Raw genomic sequence first — 22,417 nt, 5'->3', positions numbered from 1 at the left:
CTAATTGTTATTGTAGAAATTCGCGCAAATAAATTACAGTAAGAAGAGATTAGCATTACATGTAACAAAAAGTAATTATTTGCGCAAAATTATTGCTTAGGGTGATAGAATTTTGTAAAAATACCTAAACATAACATTCATTTACTGTCTAATAATAATTACTTTGACATCACATTTGGAATGACCCAGTTAAAATAAAGTATGGAGATTTTAAGGCAAACCGTGGAGGTCATGAGCGCTATAAAGAACTTCAACACGATCATACACGGATTTCGTGTGTTTGAGCATTTCGGGGAGCACCTCAACGGCATGTGATGCATTTACGCACACGCGTTTGAGCAATTCACCCTGCGTGGGCAGAGCATACATAGCGACCACAGCTCCTTTACGCACCACCCACGGATGATGTTTCGCTAGCGTATCATTGTATGCGCTTTTGCAACAGGTGTGCGTTTTATCACATTCATTTAGTTCGGACAGTCTTCTTAGGAACTCGTATATAAACTCTGGAAGTATAGAAAAATAGAGAACAAAATATTAATCAAGTGCAACCGTACTCATAAAGCAACTAGATCATTGATAAGATACGACACAACAACAACAACATGCGATACAACGCGAAGCGAAAATTGTGTACTCAGATATTACATCTCATTTTCTACGTATCTCGAACTAAGATAAAATCAGTGGCAATATAAATTTAATTGTTCCGGAATTCAAACATTTTGCTTACGTGTATGGCATAATGTATGATTTGTAGTAGCGCCAACTCACCCAATCCTCTATGTAACCGTAAAAGCGTACGAGCGCCAGAGACATATGAGCCATCCTTAAGAAGGTCCTCTTCTTTTTCGTAGATTATCATTGTTTTGATGGTCACGAAGTGCTCTCCAATTAACTCCTTTCGTCTATATTCATAGAGTATATCGATTTTACTGCGCACGTCACTGCTTACAAATCCGAATACAGTGCCCATCAAATGAAAAAATCTGAATTCAATTTCTATTAAAAATTTGACACACTCTAATATGTATATGTAGATTTAATACTTATTGATTTCCTCGTAAGCCTCCAAATACGATTCTAATAACACATCATCACATTCGTGCAAACAATCCTGGAATATTTTTGCTACTTTTTCAATATCGAAACGTTCCACCGCAGACATGTTTTACAACAATAAATGAAAAAAAATATATAATATTTTTATTTTTCTTAATTAAAATACTTTTAATTGGTTAACAAGGATTGCAATATTAGGACAGGAGCACAACAAAGAAGAGTAGACGTTTGTTTCAGGGTTGCTATTGCTTTATGTTTATTAGGTCTGTTTTCTTACTTCTTCTGTTTCTGCTTGAATCGCTTGCTTACTTAATCAAACAAGCGAGATGTCGCTGGTAAATACTGCTAAAACTAAGTATGATATTTTTGCTAAAACTAAGTATGATTTTTTTCACTCGCCTCGCGACAAGCGAGATATCAATGCTTTCAACTGAAATTTTACACATTGCCGAAAACGAAATAAGATGGTTTTTTCTTTGTTTTTAGAGCCGATTGAAAGTGGCAAAATGGGACGAAGTCCGGATTTCAAATTGGCAAATCGCATTCTACGATGCAAAGTGTTATTGCTAAGTACGATGATACTGGTAAATTGGAAGCTAATCACCCCCAAGCTGGAAGGCGAAAGATATTGACTTTACGTGCGGTACGCAACATAGTAGCATCAGTCGCGCAAAATCCAAAAATAACCTCCACGATATTCAAGAGTCTTTGCATAAAAAAGTAAGCCCATAAACAGTCGGTAAATGTCTGCAAAACGCTGGTTATCATAGTAAAGTAGCATGCCGCAAGCCCTGCATTTCAGATATTAACAGAAAGAAGTGATTGGATATAAATGAGGCAGATTCTTTTTAGGAAAACGTCATATTCAACGAGAAGCCGAAATTTACGGTTTCCGGATCAGATGCCCTTTCAAAAGTTTGGCGAAAAGAAAATACAGAGCTGAATGAAAAAATCTTGTTCCTACCGTCAAGCATGGAGGAGGAAATGCAGTGGTTTGGGGCTGCATAGTTGCATCTGGAGTAGAAAAAATGGTTATTATTGCTGATAAAATGGAGAAGCATCTGTATTTAAATATTTTCAAGAATAATTTGCATGATAGTGCTGTTAAAATTGGACTGGATTCCAAAGGACAATGACCAAAAACACTCATCTTATCTCGTGCAAGAATGGCTTATTTAGCACAGTAAGCAGCATAAAACTCCACCCCAAGCCAAGTGAGCATGTCTGGTATGCTCTTAGAAAGGAGAATCAGAAAGCACAAAATAACATCAAAAGCGTCATTAAAGACAGCTTTAAGTGTTGAGTGGAAGAAAATTGCAGCTAATGATCCCAAGGTATTGGTAAAAGGTATGCAACAACGCACCGAATACTCGTTTTCTCTTTTATTTTTTTTAAATAATAATTCTTAATATGGCTATGTACGAATAATATTTTTGCATGAAATTGTGCCTTATTTTGTTATTGCCTCAAGTTCTCTAATTCAGAAATCCAGAAATTAATTTGAAAGTTTTTGTTCATTAAATATTGAATAAATATGTTATAGGCATCATTCAGCGCAGAAACGAATTTAAATGGCAACTTATCAGCGATGGCTCCCTTCGGCCAGCCTACAGAAAGGTGACGAAGGAAGTCAAAAAATCGGCCAGAAATGATAGAAGCCAATGCCGAAGCGGCAGCAGGAGTAAACAACATGAGACAGCTGTACCGCATAGTTGGTCGTCTAACTAACCAGCGGAGTAACAGCAACCAACCGATCAGAGATCTGAATGGTGCTTTGCTGACTTCCAATGATGACCAGATCCGCAGATCGCAGACCGAAGCTGTGTTGACTAAGCCAATACACTTCGGATTATAGTAGCACAATCAGTTGAGTGGCGCTCCTCGCTCTACATGCTGTTCGTAGACTTTAAGAAGGCGTTCGACACTATCAAGCAAGACGCAACATGGCTGTCACTGAGTAGAAAGGGAGTTCCCGCCAAGATAATCCGCCTCATCAAAACCATCTACGAGAACTCCGAACTGGCAGTACTTCATAAAGGCGATATCACCAATCCATTCACTACCAACGCCGGCGTAAGGCAAGATTGTTCCCTGTCGCCCCTTCTCTTCGCCATCGTCCTTGATAACGTTATGAGCCAACTGACCCTGCACAAAAAAGGCATCGTAAGGAATTTCACCAGACATCTTCAGGACTTGGACTTCGCCGATGGCATCTGCCTCCTCTCTCACAAACTCTCTGACAATCAAGCGAAGGCGGACAAACTTGTCGCCACTGTCGGATTGAAGGTTAACATCGCCAAGACCAAGTCCATGAGATTTAACCACAATATCGCAAGGCAGATATTGGTTGACGGATGCCCGCTGGAATTCGTTGAAAGCTTCTGCTACCTGGGCTGCATCATCACGGCAGATGGTGGAGCAGATGAAGATGTCAACTGCAGGCTAAACAAAGCTAGGGCGGCATTCTGTCGAATGCATACAGTATGGAGGAGTTCGCGAATCTCATGCGTAAAGGCTGTATTTTTGTACGGAAGCGAAACATGGCTGGTCTCTAACACTATCACACAGAGGCTACAATCCTTCAACAAAAGCCTTCGCATCATCTGCAGAATATTCTGGGCAAACATTATCAATAACGACGCTCTGTGGAGATTAACGAACGAAGAACCCATCCTTAGGCAAATCAAACGCAGAAAGTGGCGATGGATAGGTAACACATTGAGAAAACCACCAGATAGCATCCCGCGAATGGCACTCGACTCTGATAGTCACGCACCAATACATTCGGCTATGGCGGCCGACAAATACCTCCACAAATAAAAATCCAAAGGTATGATATGACACGATCTTGGTGGCCAATCCATTGGTCCGAGACGAGAGATAAATTGCTCACTGAAACGAAGACGCCGTAAATCCATTGTTTGGCTGTATGACAATGGCCAATAGCGCCGTTTTGTTGGAACCAAATGTGGTGGGGATCACGGGCTTCAATTTCCGGCATCAAAAAGTCGTTTATCGTTTGTCATGGCGCGATAACATTCGCCATTTTCACTATTACATTGGCGCCAGCCTCGCCTTTGAAGAATTATGAGCCGATGATTTCTCCAGCTCATAGGCCGCACCAAGCGGTTGTTTTCAATGGCTGTAATGACTTCGGGTTGTTCTTCTGCCCAAATATGGCAATTTTGCTTATTGACGACGCCAAAAATGGGCCTCATCGTTGAACACTCCAAGTTGGCCTGAGTGCGCTTTGAACACTTTTCATAGAGCGTCGATTTTCGCTCGATTGTACGATTTGTAAACGTTGCTTAAGCGTAAGTCTTTTTATGGTGAAATGTCAATGAATAACGAAAAAATATATGTATATATTTTGCACTGAAGGCCCTAGTAGCCAATGTGCTAATTAAGTTATATAATATGTCCCAGGTGTTATTTTGAATTGGATTGAGCTATCGAGAGATGATTAACGATTTTTTATGGCCGGAATTTGATTGTATTGATCTGGACAACCTTTTTATTTCCAACAAGACGGCGCTACGCGCCACACAAGCAACGAAACCATTGATCTTTTACGGGAAAAGTTTCCGGGCCGTGTTGTCTCTCGAAGAGGTGATCACAATTGGCCACCGAGATCTTGTGATTTAACACCTTGTGACTTTTTTCTTTGGGGCTACGTGAAAGAGAAGGTCTACGCCAACAGCCCAGGGTCGATTCAAGACCTCAAAGATGGAATTCGAGCACATAGGGCAGTCACTTTGCAATTCGGTTATGGAAAATTTCATGAAAAGGATATTGTCCTGTAAGTGTGGTCGTGGTGGTCATTTGCCTGATGTTATTTTCCTCTTTATACTGAAACTAGCAAACCCGGCCCCCTTCGCTGGACACACTAAAATAGAATAGATATGGTTTAGAACAGAAAATATTTGAATTTCATATTATTTATTTCTTTATTCTTTATTCAAGCGCTTTGGCATAAACAATATTTTTTGTTTTTCTATTTGTTTTTGAGTAAATATAAAATATAAATTGAAAATCAGGAAAAAAGAAGATTGTTTTTAAATTTCAAATCAACGCATATGAATAAACAATCGTCTTTTTTCCTGATCATCCATGAATTTTTCGTTTCAATTTATATGTTTTATTAAGCATTGGAGCTTTTTTAACCATTATCCATTTAATCTTTATCAAAAAAAAAAAAACGAAAAAAAATTTTTTTTCCACGAACACATAATTTCATTCGGATTTCACATTAAATTCTCAAATTTCGTAAGAAATTATTCACTGTTCCAAAATCCACTCCAAAAAAATTCACAAACAATTTTTACATGTTGCACTTACGTTTTTTCCTTATGGCATCCAAATCAGAAAGAAATATTGACACATTGTAACTCACACTGTCAATTTGACAGTTCAGTTCCGCCCCAAGCGTTAAAAAAGTAAGCGACATTATGGCTGGTTCAAAAGAACGCTGTACCCGTTGCCAGTGCTCCGAATTACAACCAAACTTTACGAAACCCATTTTCAATACTTACTTAACAATGTACGTAAGTTTGGTTTAATTCGGTGCAAAGACACGGCGGGTCCACGTTTTGACCTATATCTCGAGACAGCATGAAAAATACTCTGTATTAAAGCACTTAACAACAGCTTTCATTTGATACCCATATTGTACATACATATCCGAAGGTTACCCGGGTCCACGTTTTGACCTATATCTCGAGCCCTATTTCCAAAATAAAATATAATCCATGTTACTCGTGGATGATGTAGCTTTCGAATGGTGAAAGAATTTTTAAAATCGGTCCAGTAGTTTTTGAGCCTATTCATTACAACCAAACAAACAAACAAACAAAGTTTTCCTCTTTATAATATTAGTATAGATAAATATCTGTTCATTTATATTAAAAAATAACATTTTTCTTTGAATATCAAAATAAAACCTCTTATTGGAAAACCCTTTATTTAGTTTGACAGTAGTCGCGCGTGATTTGTCAAAAAACACCGCATTAGGGAAAGTACCTCCAATCTGCTCACCCTTTATTTCATATTTATTCAATCAAAACTCATGATTTTTAATATAAATGATTTCGCTGTCAAAGAGAATTCTGAATACCGCAGTTTGAATTGTTTACCGGATTTTTTGTTTTTTTTTTTTTTTTTTTTTTTTTGAAACTCATTTGAGCTTAGTAAAATAAAGAAAAAACGGAAGATGGATTCAAAATTAGTAAACATTTTGTTGTTGAGCTTCGCGTTTTTCACAATTTTCTTCGCATTTCGCTCAGCTACCAGTCTTCAGGTACATTATGAGTATATGTATGTGTGTGTGTGTATTGCCAAATTATGCTTAGCTAACAATTTGTAATTATAGAAAAAAATTCTGCAGGCCGCAAATACTAAGGAGCACACCTTCAAAAACAGCGGCATCATAAGTCTGGGCATTTTTTATTGCGTTTTTGCAGCAACCTGCTGGTTTGTACCACACCTAGTAGCTGTAGTGGGCCCGCGATGGGCACTGATATTTGGCACCTTTACATATCTGTAAGCAACCAGACGTTACGCACCTTTAACTTTTGAACTTTTCCAACACCTTTCAATGGCAAAATATTTTCCAGAATATTCATCATACATTACGTCCAACCCTTCGAATGGCTATTGTATGCGCTAAATGTAACTCTTGGCGTTGGTTCTGCTATTACTTACATTGCGCAGGGCAATTATATTGCTAGAAATAGTGATGCGCTTACCGCAACCAGGAATTCGGGCATATTTATTACTTGCCAACAAGGGAGCAACCTCATTTCCGCCATCTTAATATTCTTTGAATATGCCAATGTTGAGACGTTTGAAGACACAGACCGTTACATAATTATATCCGTATTAGCAGTTATTTGCCTAATTGGCCTTATGATGGTGATTTTTTTACGCTCACCTCCAAACAACCAGTCGATAGAGCGGAGTAAAAATAGCTGCGCATCTGTATTCATTGCAATCAAGTTAAATATTTTGCTGCTGCTGGAAAGAGATATGTTACTGCTAACTGTCATCTTCATATATTCGGGTACTTATAATGCAAACTTCGTATCAGATAATTCCGATTTATGCAAATAATACGTTGAAGGTTTTCCTCTGCAGGAGTAGTGCAGTCGTTCTACAGTGGCACTTATGGTCCTGCAATGGTGTTTACAAAAGAATTGAATGCGGAATCAGGTGAAGCATATTTTATGGGTGCCATTTGCAAAGCTTGTGGCGGTCTTTTGGGCGCATTGTTCTTTGCTATTTTGGGCAATGCCAGTGTGCGTTGGGGCCGCGATTTATTCATTTATCTGGCTGGCGCATTCCATCTAGCCGCCTTCGTACTTATCTATCTTGATATACCGGACGCCTCCACGTTTGGCGCAACCCATGAAAGCTCAGTAATAAAACCACCAAACTTATATTTGGCTATAACTTGCACCTTCCTCTATGGCTTGGGCGCTTCTTTTTACACCGTTCATATATACAGCATCCTAGCATGCGCTTTTGTGGCGGGGTCAACTCCTGGATTTGCGATATATAAATTCTTTCAGGTAAATTATCGAAGCTACTTAAGATGTACGAGTATGTATCGGGTGTTTTTTAAGAGCTTGAGAACTTATAATATAACGGGTGGCTGATGAATTTTGCTATATTAAGAAACTCAAATAACTTTTTTTTTAGTGTATGGAATTCATTTATTTTTTTTTTCAAGTTGAAGGTCATTAAATTTTATTAAATGTAGCTTAACTAGTTTTAAAAATAATTGAATTTAAATGCCCCCCATGCTCGTTGACACAAGTGCGGCATCTTAGTAAAAAGTTGTTTATTGCTGCTTTGAGAGTTGCGACAGGAATAGCCGCAATTGTTGCCCGAATGGATTGCTTTAGTTCATCCAAATTTGTTGGCTTTGTTTTATAAACTTCTTGTTTACATAAACCCCACAAGAAAAAGTCAGGTGCAGTAAGGTCAGGCGACCTGGGGGGCCAACGAAATTCGGAGTTTCTTGAAATCAGTTTATTGGGAAATTTTCGTCGCAACTCTGTCATAACAGTCTGGGCTATGTGAGACGTTGCCCCATCTTGTTGAAACCACACTTCAACCCTGTGGAATTCTCTTTCGGCGTAGTTCTGGATAGAAAAATTCTTTCAGCATTTTCAAATAACGGTCTCCAGTAACCGTAACGGTGTGACCATTTTTTTTCAAAAAATAAGGCCCGACAATACAGCGTGAAGAAACCGCACACCACACTGTCACGCGAAGAGGATGCAATTCCGTCTCGTGGAGTATCTGTGGGTTAGAAGTACTCCATATTCGACAATTTTGTTTGTTCACATTGCCGTTTAAATCGAAATGGGCCTCATCAGACATGAAAAGGCAGTTTAACATGTTTTGGTCTTCTTCCACCATTTGCAGGATCTTCTGGCAAAATTCCAAGCGAATCGGCAAGTCTGCTGCATTCAGTTTGTTAACCATTTGAATTTTGTAGGGAAATAAGTCTAAATCTTTGTGCATTATTGTTTGCAAAGACTGTCGGCGGACACCAAGTTGAGCAGATAAGCTTCTTGTTGAAACCCTTGGATTGCTTTGTATAGCTGCAGCTACAGCAGCGATCGTTTCCTCCGTCCGAACTGGTGGGTTTCGATGATAAGGCCTTCTTGCGACTGTTCCTTGTTCAGCAAAATTATTCACCAGTCTCATTATGGTCCATCTGCTCGGGGGATCGCCGCCAAACATCCGCCTGTACTCTCTCTGTACCAAAACTACGGACTCCAGTGCGTGATAGCGGCGGACTATCCAAATTCTTGTTTGCGTGTCCCAGTTATCCATTTTAATAAATTTTAAAGATCAATCTGCAAATTAAAACAAAAATGGAACAGATAACTTAAAAAGAAAAAAAGTTATTCAATTTTTTTTTGGTAGCGGCTTTCATCAGCCACCCTGTAGTTAAATGCCGAGCACAGCATAGCAACAGCAAAATATTCTAGAAGGAAGCTAAAACAGCAAACACAAGGTAAATTTTTGTAGAAAGTAAGTTGATGAGGTGATAACGAAGGACAATCACTTAATACAGCATGCTGAAAAGATTTTGAGAGGTGTACTACCTAGCAGACCGTTATTCGGCTCTGAGCGAATTTGACAGATATACCGACGTCATTCGTTTTGCGTTTCACAAAATTTCGCTTTAGCTTAGTGAAAAACAAAATTGCTGAGGGGAACTTTGGATTCTACGTCATTCGCTTTGTGTTTCATAAAACCTAGCTTTAGCCAAGGCGAATCTATTAAAGGTGGTGTTGGTAAATCAGCTGATTTGTTCTTTTTTCTTTCGCTGCGTCCATGTAGCTGTCAGCAAAGAATAAAACAAGGCGAATTAATTTTTTGTTTTCTTCTTCACCAATACGTGGCCGTCAGCGGGTCGGGGGAAAGAATACATCCGCGGTGAAGCATGCCTGTCGTATGAGGCGACTAAAATCCGACAGGAGAGGAAGGGGCTCGGCTCGAAAGGCCTCATATACCGCTAGTACCTCCAGCGGCAGGGCTGTAAAATTCATCAGGATCGAGACCAGTAAGATCCTGATTACGGTATACTGGAAAATATTATTAGATTAGTTAGTAGTGAAGGTAGTATTCTATCACCTCAGTACATGAGGGTGACACCTCTCCGACATGGCTGATAGGCTAATGCTACGATCGCCTCCGTCCTGTTAAAACTCTGGCAAGCCTTCGGGTACGTTGCTTACACGTCACCATTAAGTTTTTGATGCAGGCTCAGTTGAGAAATCCTGACTAGTTCCTGTTCTGGCTCTGAACTCTATTGCCCATGAAGCGTAGAGTCAACCCTCGCATGGCCTCCCTGCGCGCATAGATAACACTTAGGGGACACTTAAGGAAACTACACTTTCGTGTAAGAATAGCGGCCTGAAGTCGGGACTCAAAAGAAATGAAAATGAATACCCAAAATAGAAAACAAACCACCGAGCAAAAAACAGATGAAGGAATCAGAGATGGTCGAAATGACAATGTGCATCCAAGAGCGGCCTTCAGAAAAACATTGTTGTTGGTATAGTGCCACCACCTTCAATAAATGGGTATTGGATTTAGCTTAGTGAAACACAAAACGAATGATGTAGTAACCAAAGTTCCTCTCAAACATTTTTTTTTCACCATACATAACGAGCAAACCTGGCATCTATCATCCTTCACAATACAGCGTTGGCGAAAATATTTTCATGTGCTGTTTACGCCTAATGAACTACAGGGTTTGATTGAAAAGTAATGAGCCTTATTTTTTTTAAGCAGTTTTATTAAACGTTTTGGCTTATACAACTATTATTCTTCAAAATAGGACCCTTGAGCGTCAATACACCGCTGGTAGCGATCCTTCCACTGCAGGAAAAATTTTTTAAACTCATCCGCCGGAATCGCGTTTAATTCGGCTGTCACAGTTTTTTGGATCGCCTCGATGGAGTCGAAACGCCTCCCCTTCAGCTTTCTTTTCAGGGGCGGGAACAAGAAGAAATCCGGAGGGGATAGGTCTGGGCTGTAGGAAGGGTGGGGAAGCACCGGAACCCCCATCTTGGCCAATGCAGAGGTGCAGAGGAAGGCGGTGTGCGCTGGTGCATTATCGTGGTGAAGGGTCCAATTGTTGACGAGGTCGGGCCGAAGCCGGGCGACGCGGTTTTTCAGCCGAAGGAGCACTTCTTTGTAAAATGCCGCGTTTACAGTGCTGCCTGGTTTCGGTACTCGTTTTGTTTAGCTTTACGCAAAATTTGATCGAGTAACGTTGCTCCAACGATCGCTGCATTTTCGCCACTGCAAAATCCTAACACACTTTTAGAACAGCTTTCACGCGCGGAGCGATGTTGACTGCACCGCTGTTGCCAGCAAACTGGGACCGGTTTCTAAGGGGAAGGTCCAACGATCATTTTCCCCCACCAGCCGATTCGGTTGATCGCTTGGCAGACGCTTCGCGCGGGAAGGCTCATTACTTTTCAATCAAACCCTGTAGAGAAGCATACAGACAAGTCGAATTGAGTATCTAAGGTGGCGCCATTAAAAAAAGCAGTTACTTTATTTTTCGCGATTTTGACAAGTCTGACGTCAGCTTTCTTCGCAGTACAAAACGAACGATCAAAACAAACAAAAGTAGGAGAAATTACATTATGTAACACTCAACCTCGGAACACTTTGCCATCGAAAGTGGTGTCAAACAGGGCGACACCTTATCAACAATTGTGTTCAATTTGCTTTTGCACTACGGAATTAGGGACGATATGAAATCCGGTCATCTATTCAGCGGACTAATCCTCGCTTATGCTGATGCCATAGCCGTCCTCGCTCAAAATCGAAGGTACACGAATGAAATTTTCTACAACATCGAAGCAAAAGCAAAGGCTGTCGAGCTCCATATCAACACCGATAAGCCCAAATATGATACATAAAAACGTCACGCGATGTTGAAAGGTGGTGAAAAAATTTCAATCGGGATAATACGTTTTTGAAGTAGTAGAGAGTTTTAAATACCTGGGGGTACTACTAAAAAATGGCAACAGTGTTCATGACAGAATCCAAGATCGACTTGTTGTTGCTTTCTACACTAACCTGAAATGGCTCAAATCCAGACTACTCTCGCGCAACTGGAAATACAGCATTACAAAACAATAATAAGACTAGTTTTGACGTATGGCTGTGAATCATGGGCAATGTCAATCAAAGATGAACAAAATCTCTGAACTTTGGAAAGAAGAGTTTTACGAAAAGTGTATACTCCAATCCGGCTCGAGAATGGTAGTTATAGAATCAACAATCATAGACACAACAAGGAGCTGCTGCGCCTTTGCTAAGGGGAATATGTAGTCAAGTTCGTTAAATCGCAATGACTCTAATGGTTTGGTCATGCCATGCGCATGAGTAAGGGACGTCTCTAAAAATCCTTCTTAAATTACAACGCGCTGGCCACCAGATGCAAAGGGAGGCTTAAGAAAGGCTGGTTCGACGACGTCATCGATGATATCAAGAGACTGAAAATACTTAACTGGTGGTCTGCTGCCTTGAATCGTGTAACTTGGAGAAGGCTACTTGATTAAACTAAAGCTCACTCCGAGCTGTAAGGTAGTCTAACGATGATGTTTTCTGGATATGTCCGCCGCGGCTACGAGGTACATGGTACATATATTCGATCACTCCAATTTTTGACTCATTTATCCAATAAATCTGAATAATAAATCTAAATCTTAGCCCAAACAGCAAAAATGCGCCCATCGCTCATTTGGCTTCAGTTCTTGCACGAGCTGTATTTTAGAGGCGCATAAGCCAAGATTCTTACGTAGAAATTTCCACGTGGATGAAGGACAAAGGCCAACAAGTTGAGAACGACGATGAATCGACATCTCAGCGCCTTCTTGAACACTTCGCTCTATGAACTTCGCGAACAGATTTATTTTTACCAAAGTTAATTTCCAGAATTTGGAAGCGTTGTTTTTGTTCTGACGTTAAACGACTTAGGATGACTTGCCAAAGCTTACTGAATAGAAATATCAACACTGTTTGCTGTTCTCAACTGTCAAACCATAGTTATCGGGATCGATAGTTCGCATGCAGCTAAAAAAACGCCCGATACAAGGTGGCACAAAATTAATCACCCTATCGGAAGATTTATAATTTTTGCAAATGGTGTCTTAAGTCAAACCCTGAAAACACTCACTCCACTTGAAAACACTCAAAACCTTTTTTTATTTAGTAAAAAAGTTGGACACAAAAGATATTTTAAGTCGAAGTGTCAGCCATTTGGCACACTACAGATACAAAATTATTATTAAAATTAGTAAAAAAGTGATTCAAAAACCAAATGAATGATGATTAATTTTGCGCCACCTTGTATGTATGTATGTATGTATATATGGTATGCTGGCATTTACAACAGCATTTTATACTTCACAAATCCAGTGTCTTGCGTGCGCTTTGGCTTACCTATATTCAAGACATGCCAGTTTATACATACAAATGGGAATACTGATTGTGCTCCTAATAGCTGCAGTTGCCTGTTTTGCATTTGTTGAACGTAGACGTAAAGAAACGGGTGTAAGGGGTGCAGAACCCGCAAACTAAATGTAATACGAAATGTTCAATCTTGAAAGGAATGAGTTAATATTTTCGAGAGAGTTAAAATATGTATTGTATTATAGAATATGTACAGAAGCGGTCAAAATAATAGCAGTTTTCGAAAAAAGTTTATGAAAAATTCTTTGCAAGTATTTATTTTATTTTTATATTTTAATCTTTCTACTCCTGCAAATCTATGTTCGGGAAAAAATGGGGTCGTTCTGTGGATGTACAACGTCGTCGTTCTGCCAATTATAACGCCTGGTTTGGTTCGAAGCTCTTCGAAAGCTCTAATAATATCATTAAACTGGGAAGGACGCAGAGGACTGCTTGATTGGCATCAGTGAAGCATGTAGAACTTATCCCAGTGCTGCCCTTAATCCTGTTTTCCACCTCGTTACCTCAACGACTTTCACGTTATTTCCATCGCTGCTCAAAGTGCAATCAGGTTAGAGGAGGTTGGCCTCTGGAGGCAATCTCTCAAGCGACATGATAGCATTTTTAGACAGTCAACACCGTATTTCTCTGAACTTCGTACAGATCTCTCTACCCGCTAACTGGGGTTTAATGGTCATGCCAAGGCAATCATTCCAAGTAGGTAGGATTGGAAAGTGGGGAAAATCTGTACCGAAGCTTTTACCTCTGTCTGCACTGACGGCTCCAAGATGGAATGGGGAGTCGGTGCAAGGGTTTTCTCCAACTCAGCCAATTTATCTATCTCCTTAAAACTGCCGAATATTGCTAGTGTTTTTCAAGCAGAAGTCTTTGCGCTTCTGCAGGCATGCAAAATGCTTAGAGAACCACGTGAAAAATATGTTAACAGTTTTCCAAAAGTCAAGCGGCGTTCAAGGCTCTGATGACGCCTTGGTGCAGATCCTCCTGTAAGAAGGAGATCTAAATCTCTTGGGTATGAAAATAACCCCAGTATAGTAGACGCAGGACGCAGATAGTCCTAGGGACGCCACGCCATTCAGTTTCCAAACTGGTAGCTGTGCTTACCCGGCCATTGGACGATCCGCACTCACGCGCAAATTTGAAGGAGAAAATCGAAGAAAAGCGTCCCGGATATGTTAAGGTATTATTATTTAAGTAGTTTCTGATTAACTTGGTTACATGACATAGTGGCAAAAACTTAACCGTTTTCGAGATATCCGACTTTAAAGATTATTTAAATTTTAGTTCAAGTGTTAAATTTTTTCGGTTTTTTTTTTTAGAGTATGTCAATTAAGACACAGGGTGACTCGCTGTCGTGTGACTTCTTTAACCTGATGTTGAAGAGGATCGTACGAGCCGCGGAACTTAATCGCGAATGGTGGTGAACGAGGACAAAATGAAGTACCTCCTGTCATCAAGCAAACAGTCGGCGCACTCGCGTATCGGCACCCACGTCACTGTTGACAGTTATGATTTCGAGGTTGTAAAGGACTTCGTATACTTAGGAACCAGCATTAACACCGATAACAATGCCATCCTGGAAATCCAACGTAGAATCTCTCTTGCCAACAAGTGCTACTTTGGACTAAGCAGGCAATTGAGTAGTAAGGTTCTCTCTCGACGAACAAAACTAACACTCTACAAGACTCTCATCATGCCCGTCCTAACGTATGGCGCAGAAGCGTGGACGATGACAACATCCGATGAAGCGACGCTTGGAGTGTTCGAGAGAAAGATTTTGCGCAAGATTTTTGGTCCTTTGCTCGTGGCAACGGCGAATATCGCAGGCGATGGAACGATGAGCTGTATGAGCTTTACGACGACATAGACATAGCGCAACGAATAAAGATCCAGCGGCTACGTTAGCTGGATCATGTCGCCCGAATGGATACAAACGCTCTGGCTCTGAAAGTATTCAATGCGGTACCAGATGGTGACAGCAGAGGAAGAGGAAGGCCTTCTCTGTGTTGGAAAGATCAGGTAGACGTCGCGAAACGTCATGGAGGTGGTCATCAAAAGACTGCAACGTCACGTGAAATGGTTCAAAAAGTGAAGAAGCGATTTGATCGAAATCCCCGATGAAGTGCCAATCAAATGGCAAAAGAACTGAAAATATCTGATCATAGCATCTGCCGCATGCTGAAAAATGATCTCAAAATCAAGCCTTACAAGATCCAAAAGGCGCATGATCTCACACCAAAGCAGCAAGAAGTCAGACTTGAGAGAGCGAAGGAGTTGCTGCGCTTGCCCGAAAGCGGAACATTTCTGGTGAGAAAATTTTTCAAATTGAGGATTTCCTAAACTCCCAAAACGATGGGGTTTATTTGACCGACCGTTCATACCAGAATTTGAGTCATTGATTGGCCACAAGGTGGCAGCACCCGCCACAGGTAATGGTTTGGGCCGCTGTAACCGCCGATGGTACAAGGTAAATGCGAAATATTATCGAGGAAATATTCTGGAGGTTGCTTTGAAACCGAGACAAACATTTCGGTGGCAGACCATGGACGCTTAAACAGGACTCGGCACCGTCTCACAGAGCTCGATTAGAATGAAACAACGTTCCGAACTTCATAACGTTGGCTCTCAAGTTCACCAGACGCAAATCCGATGGATTATTCTCTGTGGGCCATTTTGGAGCGCAAGGTCCAAACTAAAAGATTCACCAGCCTCGAGGCGCTGAAAAAGCCATTGTCCGCGAGTGGGCCAAAATACCTGCAAGTCACATTCGGGCAGCTTGCGATTCGTTTCTGAACCGTCAAGGCAAAAATCATATCGAGCAAAAGTAAATTTTTTCTTTTTTTATTATATTCACATATTATTATATTCACACACTTTTTACTTTGAATTGAATAAAAGTAATTTTCAAAATGTATGACCTTTTTAATTGGTTACACTTCGAGTGCCGGACCCTTTAGTTAGTAATACCATCTGGGTCGAACTTTAGACTCAATTGTCTATACAGATCAAACCTTAGTGTGAAGGCAGCGATGACTTTACTGCTTTCGAATTGCTGAAAAAGATGGAAAGCCAAAGCTAATCTAATATAACTAGTTTTACGTTGTTTATTGACTGAAATGTAATATTTATATTGATTTTGTTTATTGCCCATAAATGAAATATGCACTTTTGAAAAAATACATGCACTTTTTTGTTTAAATGATGTAGTATCAATATAAATATTTTATTCAAATAAGAAATAGTATTCAATTAATTAAAAAATTCAAAAGTTCTAAAATAAACTACCCTCCCCTTGAACGGACACCTCTCTTGTGTGTCAACAAAAGTTGGCTGACGATGAGTATCCACCCAAGGGCGGTTTCACTGTACCTGCTTTGGGTCAGTTATTGATCGAAAGCTTTACCCTGCCTTTCAGCTGGAAAAGTAACAAATTTTGTTTAGCACACAATTGATTCCAATTTGATTTCTATTTATACGTCGTTCTCTTATGGCAAACATTTTTCCTGGTCACCCCGATTTTGGTTACCTGTGCTTTGTGGCTTAAATCAACAATTTGTTAGCAGCAAGTCACGATTACTTTTCTCGCGTACGTAATCGTAGCCACACACGCACACACATGTATGTATATGTACCGGCACTCATCAGCGAACTGGAAACTCACCAACTAAGTGACGTCTCTTACGCTCTGCGCCATCTTTATTGGTGTAATATTTGAAAAGTTAACGAACAAAAGAACGAGCACACCACCGCAAGCGGTCGAGCGCCAAATAATGTACCTACGACTGTGTTGTATCTTGTTTAAGGCGCTCATTCGCTGTGCAACAGTCAACGATTGTGGACGTACGAGTACGTGAAGTGAACGGTATTTTAGAAAAGTACGTTACGAAGATACAATTGCGAAGAACTAAACTGGGCTTAAAGCAAAACGCGAACATAAAAGTGTGAGTGTGTGCGTACATACATATCTTCATATGTTTTGTAGTTCCAAAAGCGAAAAACGAAGCAAGCCACATAAAGAAAAAAGAGCAATAAACCAGAGGCTAAAGAAAAATTTCTAGTGTATTATTTTGTTGTAGCCCCAATAAAGCTGTGGTTTGAAGTTAAGGTGAAAATCATCAGCATCCAAACGTGAAGTACATACTCGTATAATACAGAAAGCAAAGAGAGACACCAACCAAAGCAACAATAAAGTGTATGTGCATAAGTAAGTCGATCGACGATTGTGCTCAGTATTATTCATACATACATACATACATACATATGTATTACGCTCTACGTGTGCTCGTTCTTCGTGTGTAATTCGAATGGATGCAAAGTGATCACCAAAGCCAGACCCAGAATTCTCACAGACAAACCAGCAAACAGTTAAAGTATAAGCGGGCAGAAAGAAGCAGCAAGTAAGCCAATCAGCCAGCGAGCAATTTTTGAAAATTTATTTTCCATACAATAAGCTGCTTCATTGCAATATACGCACTTAGCTACATATTTAGGGTGTGGTACATCAATTTTTACTAGAAAAAGTTTAGTAATTTTGTATAAGAAATATCCGTGAAAATCTTCATTCGAAATTAACCAGTTTGTGCATAAATTTACGATGTGCTTATTGTCACAAAAAAGATCAACAGCCAACTTCATGGCCAACACAATGTCCTCTTCCTCTACCACCTCCATCGTCGCCATTGTTATCTGCTTGTGGGCGCTGTTGGCGGGCAGTGCGCAAGCGCAACGTACTCCAACAATATCGTACATCACACAAGAACAAATTAAGGACATTGGTGGCACAGTCGAATTCGATTGTTCGGTACAGTACGCTAGTGATTACCAGGTACTGTGGTCAAAGACTGATACGGATCCCGTCTTCCTATCCACCGGCTCAACGTTAGTAATTAAAGATTCACGTTTCTCACTACGCTATGATCCCAATTCTTCCACATATAAGCTGCAAATTAAGGACATTCAGGAGACTGATGCAGGTACCTATACCTGTCAGGTGGTTATTTCCGTTGTACACAAAGTGAGCGCCAACGTGAAGCTTTCGGTACGTCGTCCGCCCGTCATCTCCGACAATTCAACACAATCGGTGGTGGCGAGCGAAGGCAGTGAAGTGCAGATGGAATGCTATGCCAGCGGCTATCCGACGCCAACAATTACTTGGCGCCGTGAGAACAACGCCATCTTGCCAACAGGTAAGTCATTTCAAAATATATAATTTACAAATATCAAATAGGGGAATTTTTGCTTTCTTTTCTACTGTAAGCGTGTTTATTTTGAATGTATAGTAAGCAAGAATAGGCGCGCAAATAGAAAATAACTGATTCATTGGAGTTACGTAGGGGTGGTGGTGAAGGGGTGGGGATGTCGACTTAAGCGGGGCTTGCTGTAAATGAATTTGAACAACAAGTGCGTTATGGGGTCTGACTCACTTTCGTACGAATTGAATGAGAATGAGCTTAGATGACGAGACAAATGGAGGTCATCCAACAGCGTTAATTAAAGTTTAGGGCGTCACATTTACCATTTGCATTTTGCGTGTAGTGCAAATAAAACGATGATTAAGTTAATTGTAGGCCTACAAATATCTATATACATATAATTGTGCATGTATATGCATGCATGTGTGCGTAATATTTTGATTTGCAAAAAACGATTTGGTCAATGTCCTTTTGAGCTGGATAAATGTCATGCAGTGGGACTGTCCTACTTTGTTCGCGCTCGCGTGCTTATGGTCATTAAAAAGAAAAACAGTAGTGGAATTTATTGAAACTGCAGACTTTTTCAGCACGTTTAAGCAACTTTCGCTTAGGGTGTGCTGCTGCAGATGTGGTGTCACATGAGGTGAAATTTAATTGCGACTTAACTTCTAATTTAGTAATTGCCCAACCAAGCCTATTTCATATAAACCGAGTGCACATTTATATAATGAATTGCGATGAGGTATTAGAATTGTATTGTATATAACTTAATTTACACAAAAATAACTTTTTCTCATACATATCGTACATATTTTAGCCATACATACGTACAGACTTATTATAAGCACGCACATATGTACATACATACATACTCGTAGGTACTTATGTTCACATGCACACCTTGTTTATACACTCAAAACCATTCCCAAGCAACAAAGATCTGTTACTTAGCAAGCACTAACGGCGTTAGCATTCAATTACTCGTACTTTAGAGGTATTGGAGTGACTCGGACTGTTCTCAGTTGTAGGTGCGCAAACAGGTTCTCTCACTGGCTCGCCGCTGCGCACTCCTGCAAATGCACACTACTCCTCTACTCAGCACTCGCAAATGTGCGCTCAACCGTTTGCTTGTTGCTTACTTGGCTTTCAGTTTCAGGTGTTTATTTTCCCCATTAGCATTCTACCTTTCTGGCCTTTGCACAAATTACTTTTTGCCTTCGTCTAATAAATTTCAACTAAATTTTCGGCAAATACTCGCTACCCAAAACAAGTGTCATCTTTGTTTTTTGTTGTAGCCGGTTTTTTTGTTATTTTTATTTGCTATGAAAATCTTTAAATGACTCCGTGGGGATTGGGTATGCAATTTTTCATGCTTTATAAATTCATACTACCTTTTTCAGAATTCAACAATGTACAATGAAAGCAAGCAAATATTCACCGGTCGTTCTTCTCTTCAAATTAGCTGCATACACTCACCTTTCTCTCGTACCTTTCCTTACCTTACCAATTTTGCACGGGCTTAGCTACTCTAATTGTACTTTAAATATATGAAATTGCAATTTTACGCAGCAGGTGTGTGGTGCAGGTGAATGAAAGCCGGAAAGGCAAAGTTTAGTGTGTGTGCCTATTGTACGAGGACTCTAGCACTTTTGCCATGCAGTTAAATGTTTGTATTCATAACGAAATTAAAATGGATACTTCAAGGGACGTTAACAAGTATTGTAGGAAAATTTCGGAATAATGCCGTTGTTGCGATTGTAAAGCGAAGAATGCGCAACAGCACTAAATAATAGTGGTGATATTTTGATTTTGTTTTAATTTTATGAGTTTGCATGCATAAGAGCGCAGGTACGATACAAAGAAGAAGCTAGTTTCCTAACTATTATTTTTTATTTTTATTTTACAGTCTGTGTCAGAAAAAAGGAAACGCGATTATTCGTGAAGTATAAAATATATTTATTTAAAATTTTTTTACATGAAAGTATGTACAAAACTACGAATCGGAATTACTCAATAAGTCGTGTAGTCTCCATCGTTGGAGTATATCCTGGCATCTTCTCAGCTTGGTTTGAACCAGCTTTTGTGTGTTGCTCGTCAAAAAAGAGGACCAGATTTTGCGAACTTGACGCACGAGTTGCTTTAAATCTTGAACTGACCTTCCGTTTTCATAATTCCCCACACATTTTCAATGGTGTTGGCTTCTGGGGACTGGGAAGGCCAGTCCATTACTGTGACACCATTTTCTTGTTTTTGTGGTCCTTAATGTGTTTTTCTGAGGGCAGTGCTCTTGATGATGTGGGATGGTAGGATATGTACGCCACCTTCAGTCGATGTTCGATGGTGTTGATACTCACATCTATTCCCTTTTTAGTAAGCATTGTGCGTGCTTGACGTAGTCACAAAGAAGGATCCCGCTTAAAAAATTGGACGATCCTGGTTTTTTGTCGTCACTCGCTTCAAGCCGCGCTCGGAAAAGTCATCAACATTTTTGTACACCTTATACCGCTGATTCCACATCACAACAAACTTTTTTGATTTTTTAATTACTTTTGCAGCCGCGGCGTAAGATAATTTCGACCCATTCGGCTCGCCTCGAAAAGCTTCGCCTCCTTCTCACTCATTTTTGTTTGGTTGCGTTTACGGGTCGTTTCGAACGACACTAATCTGAGTTAGCACTGGCGTCGCAGCCCTTGAGTGGGACTATTACGCAGCAAAAAGCAGAACGAAATATATCTTGAAGTTACAAAAAAAAAACCGGTGCTTTTCTTCTGACACAGACTGTATATATATACAAGTATATTTTTTTATTCTAAAGAAGATTTTTTACATTTCTCCAGATTTAACCATTAATTATACTTTTGTCATAATGGAATTATTCGAGAAGCGAGATTTTTTATACGACATTTGGAATTTAATACAAGAAAAAAATTTGCATACCAAAAATCGCATTTTTTTACGTTATTCTCAAGCGCTTAGAAGAAACTTTGAAGAACAGCGGTGTGCAGAGATGAGACAAAAAATAAAATACCTGTTTTGATTCTTTTCTCTATTAAAAAGCTTTAGATGTTAATAGTATAAGTAAACAGAATAAACAAATGTATATGCCATGTAATCAAAAATTAATCTGTGTAGTAACACATGGGCTGAAAAGTCCCGAACCTAACGAGGATGAAAAATGTGTTTTTTTGTTGTTCAAAATTGGCTTTTATCATCAACGTAATTTTTATCAAGAACAACGCAATCATTCCAGCGCCGCTCCAACATTTCAATACCACTTTTGTAGAACGATGTCACTTTTGTCTCGAAAAAGGCCTCAGTTTCAGCGCTGATCTCTTCATTCGAGCGAAATACCGTACCGGCGAGCATTTTTTTTAGGTCTGCGAACAGCCAATAGACGCTGGGAGCCAGGTCTGGCGTATACAGTGGATGTGGGAGCAAATCAAAGTGCAATTCATGTAGTTTTGACATTGCTCAGAATCATCTTGTTTTTCGTTAACAGTGAGCCCGCTTCGAACAGAGCTTTCTCATAGTCAAATACTCATTCAATATAAAGCCACCACGCCTTTTGATATCTTTGCGATGTCAGCTAACTCACGCATTTTCACTTTTCATTGCTTCAAAACGATTTTGTGAATTCATTTGATGTTTTCTTGTGTTACCGCCTCATTTGGACGACCGCTGCGTCGTGCATCACCGGTGTCTCTACAACCACCTTCGAAGTCAGCAAACCATCCTTTTATTCTTTTTCTGATGAAACGGGGTCCTCATAACACTTTTCAAGTCATTGCTTCGCTTGAACGGTATTTTTTCTCATCATTAAAACACGAAATTACTTTTGATCCATTGCTTTGAAAATAACAAAAGTAGCGTTACCCTTAGCATAACTCACGAACTACTGATTAAAATATCATGCAATTTTAACAGCTGTCTTTATAAGGTAGCCGCCTACATGCGTTTCTTGTGGCATGCCTGACCAAGCATTTATTTATTTTTGCGATTTCAATGCATCTATTTGGACAACAAATTTTCTATCGGCTAGGAAGCATGAAAAAAATTCTAGCAGAGTACCCTTTATACCGAAGGCACGTAGTTTTTCCAGAGGAATAGCATGATCCATTTTATCAAACGCTTTGAACAAGTCCATGTAGTTGACA

The 22,417-nt window shown here is 39.9% G+C and overlaps 3 protein-coding genes across 4 annotated transcripts in view; 2 read left to right on the top strand and 1 right to left on the bottom strand.

Moving 5' to 3' along the window:
* Positions 1-55: 55 nt before the first annotated feature.
* On the bottom strand, positions 56-1,286 carry LOC129245505 (ceramide-1-phosphate transfer protein). The gene is made up of 3 exons (XM_054883701.1): positions 1,050-1,286; positions 775-989; positions 56-506 (listed from the first exon to the last, which is right to left on the bottom strand). Exons 1-3 carry the CDS (start codon positions 1,166-1,168, stop codon positions 211-213), a joined length of 630 nt encoding a protein of 209 aa, XP_054739676.1. The 5' UTR covers positions 1,169-1,286; the 3' UTR covers positions 56-210.
* A 4,962-nt stretch (positions 1,287-6,248) lies between these two features.
* On the top strand, positions 6,249-13,284 carry LOC129245223 (UNC93-like protein MFSD11). 2 transcript variants are annotated; one of them, XM_054883266.1, is made up of 5 exons: positions 6,249-6,358; positions 6,446-6,600; positions 6,675-7,120; positions 7,195-7,628; positions 13,021-13,284. In XM_054883266.1, the coding sequence occupies exons 1-5, from the start codon at positions 6,272-6,274 to the stop codon at positions 13,180-13,182; spliced, it is 1,284 nt and encodes a 427-aa protein (XP_054739241.1). In that variant the 5' UTR covers positions 6,249-6,271; the 3' UTR covers positions 13,183-13,284. The 2 variants fall into 2 exon arrangements, with proteins under 2 accessions (XP_054739241.1, XP_054739240.1); XM_054883265.1 differs by having other exon boundaries at positions 6,431-6,600.
* A 3,585-nt stretch (positions 13,285-16,869) lies between these two features.
* Positions 16,870-22,417, top strand: part of LOC129244621 (lachesin) — an 88,544-nt gene continuing 82,996 nt past the window's right edge. Inside the window, exon 1 of the mRNA XM_054882347.1 lies at positions 16,870-18,257. Coding sequence (XP_054738322.1) covers positions 17,666-18,257 — 592 coding nt within the window. The 5' untranslated portion in view covers positions 16,870-17,665. The remainder of the gene's footprint in view (positions 18,258-22,417) is intronic.

Source organism: Anastrepha obliqua, chromosome 4 (genome assembly GCF_027943255.1).
Source record: "Anastrepha obliqua isolate idAnaObli1 chromosome 4, idAnaObli1_1.0, whole genome shotgun sequence".
Taxonomy (NCBI): domain Eukaryota; kingdom Metazoa; phylum Arthropoda; class Insecta; order Diptera; family Tephritidae; genus Anastrepha; species Anastrepha obliqua.
The sequence above is the reverse complement of the archived record's forward strand: the minus strand, read 5'-3'. Positions and strand labels throughout refer to the sequence as shown.

Coding starts and splice junctions, on each gene's coding strand:
- LOC129245505 (XM_054883701.1), bottom strand. CDS start 1,168: ATGTCTGCGGTGGAACGTTTCGATATTGAAAAAGTAGCAAAAATATTC. Junction 990..1,049: donor GCTTACGAGGAAATCAATAA/GTATTAAATCTA, acceptor AATTGAATTCAG/ATTTTTTCATTTGATGGGCA. Junction 507..774: donor ACGGTTACATAGAGGATTGG/GTGAGTTGGCGC, acceptor CTATACTTCCAG/AGTTTATATACGAGTTCCTA.
- LOC129245223 (XM_054883265.1), top strand. CDS start 6,272: ATGGATTCAAAATTAGTAAACATTTTGTTGTTGAGCTTCGCGTTTTTC. Junction 6,359..6,430: donor GCTCAGCTACCAGTCTTCAG/GTACATTATGAG, acceptor TTGTAATTATAG/AAAAAAATTCTGCAGGCCGC. Junction 6,601..6,674: donor TTTGGCACCTTTACATATCT/GTAAGCAACCAG, acceptor AATATTTTCCAG/AATATTCATCATACATTACG.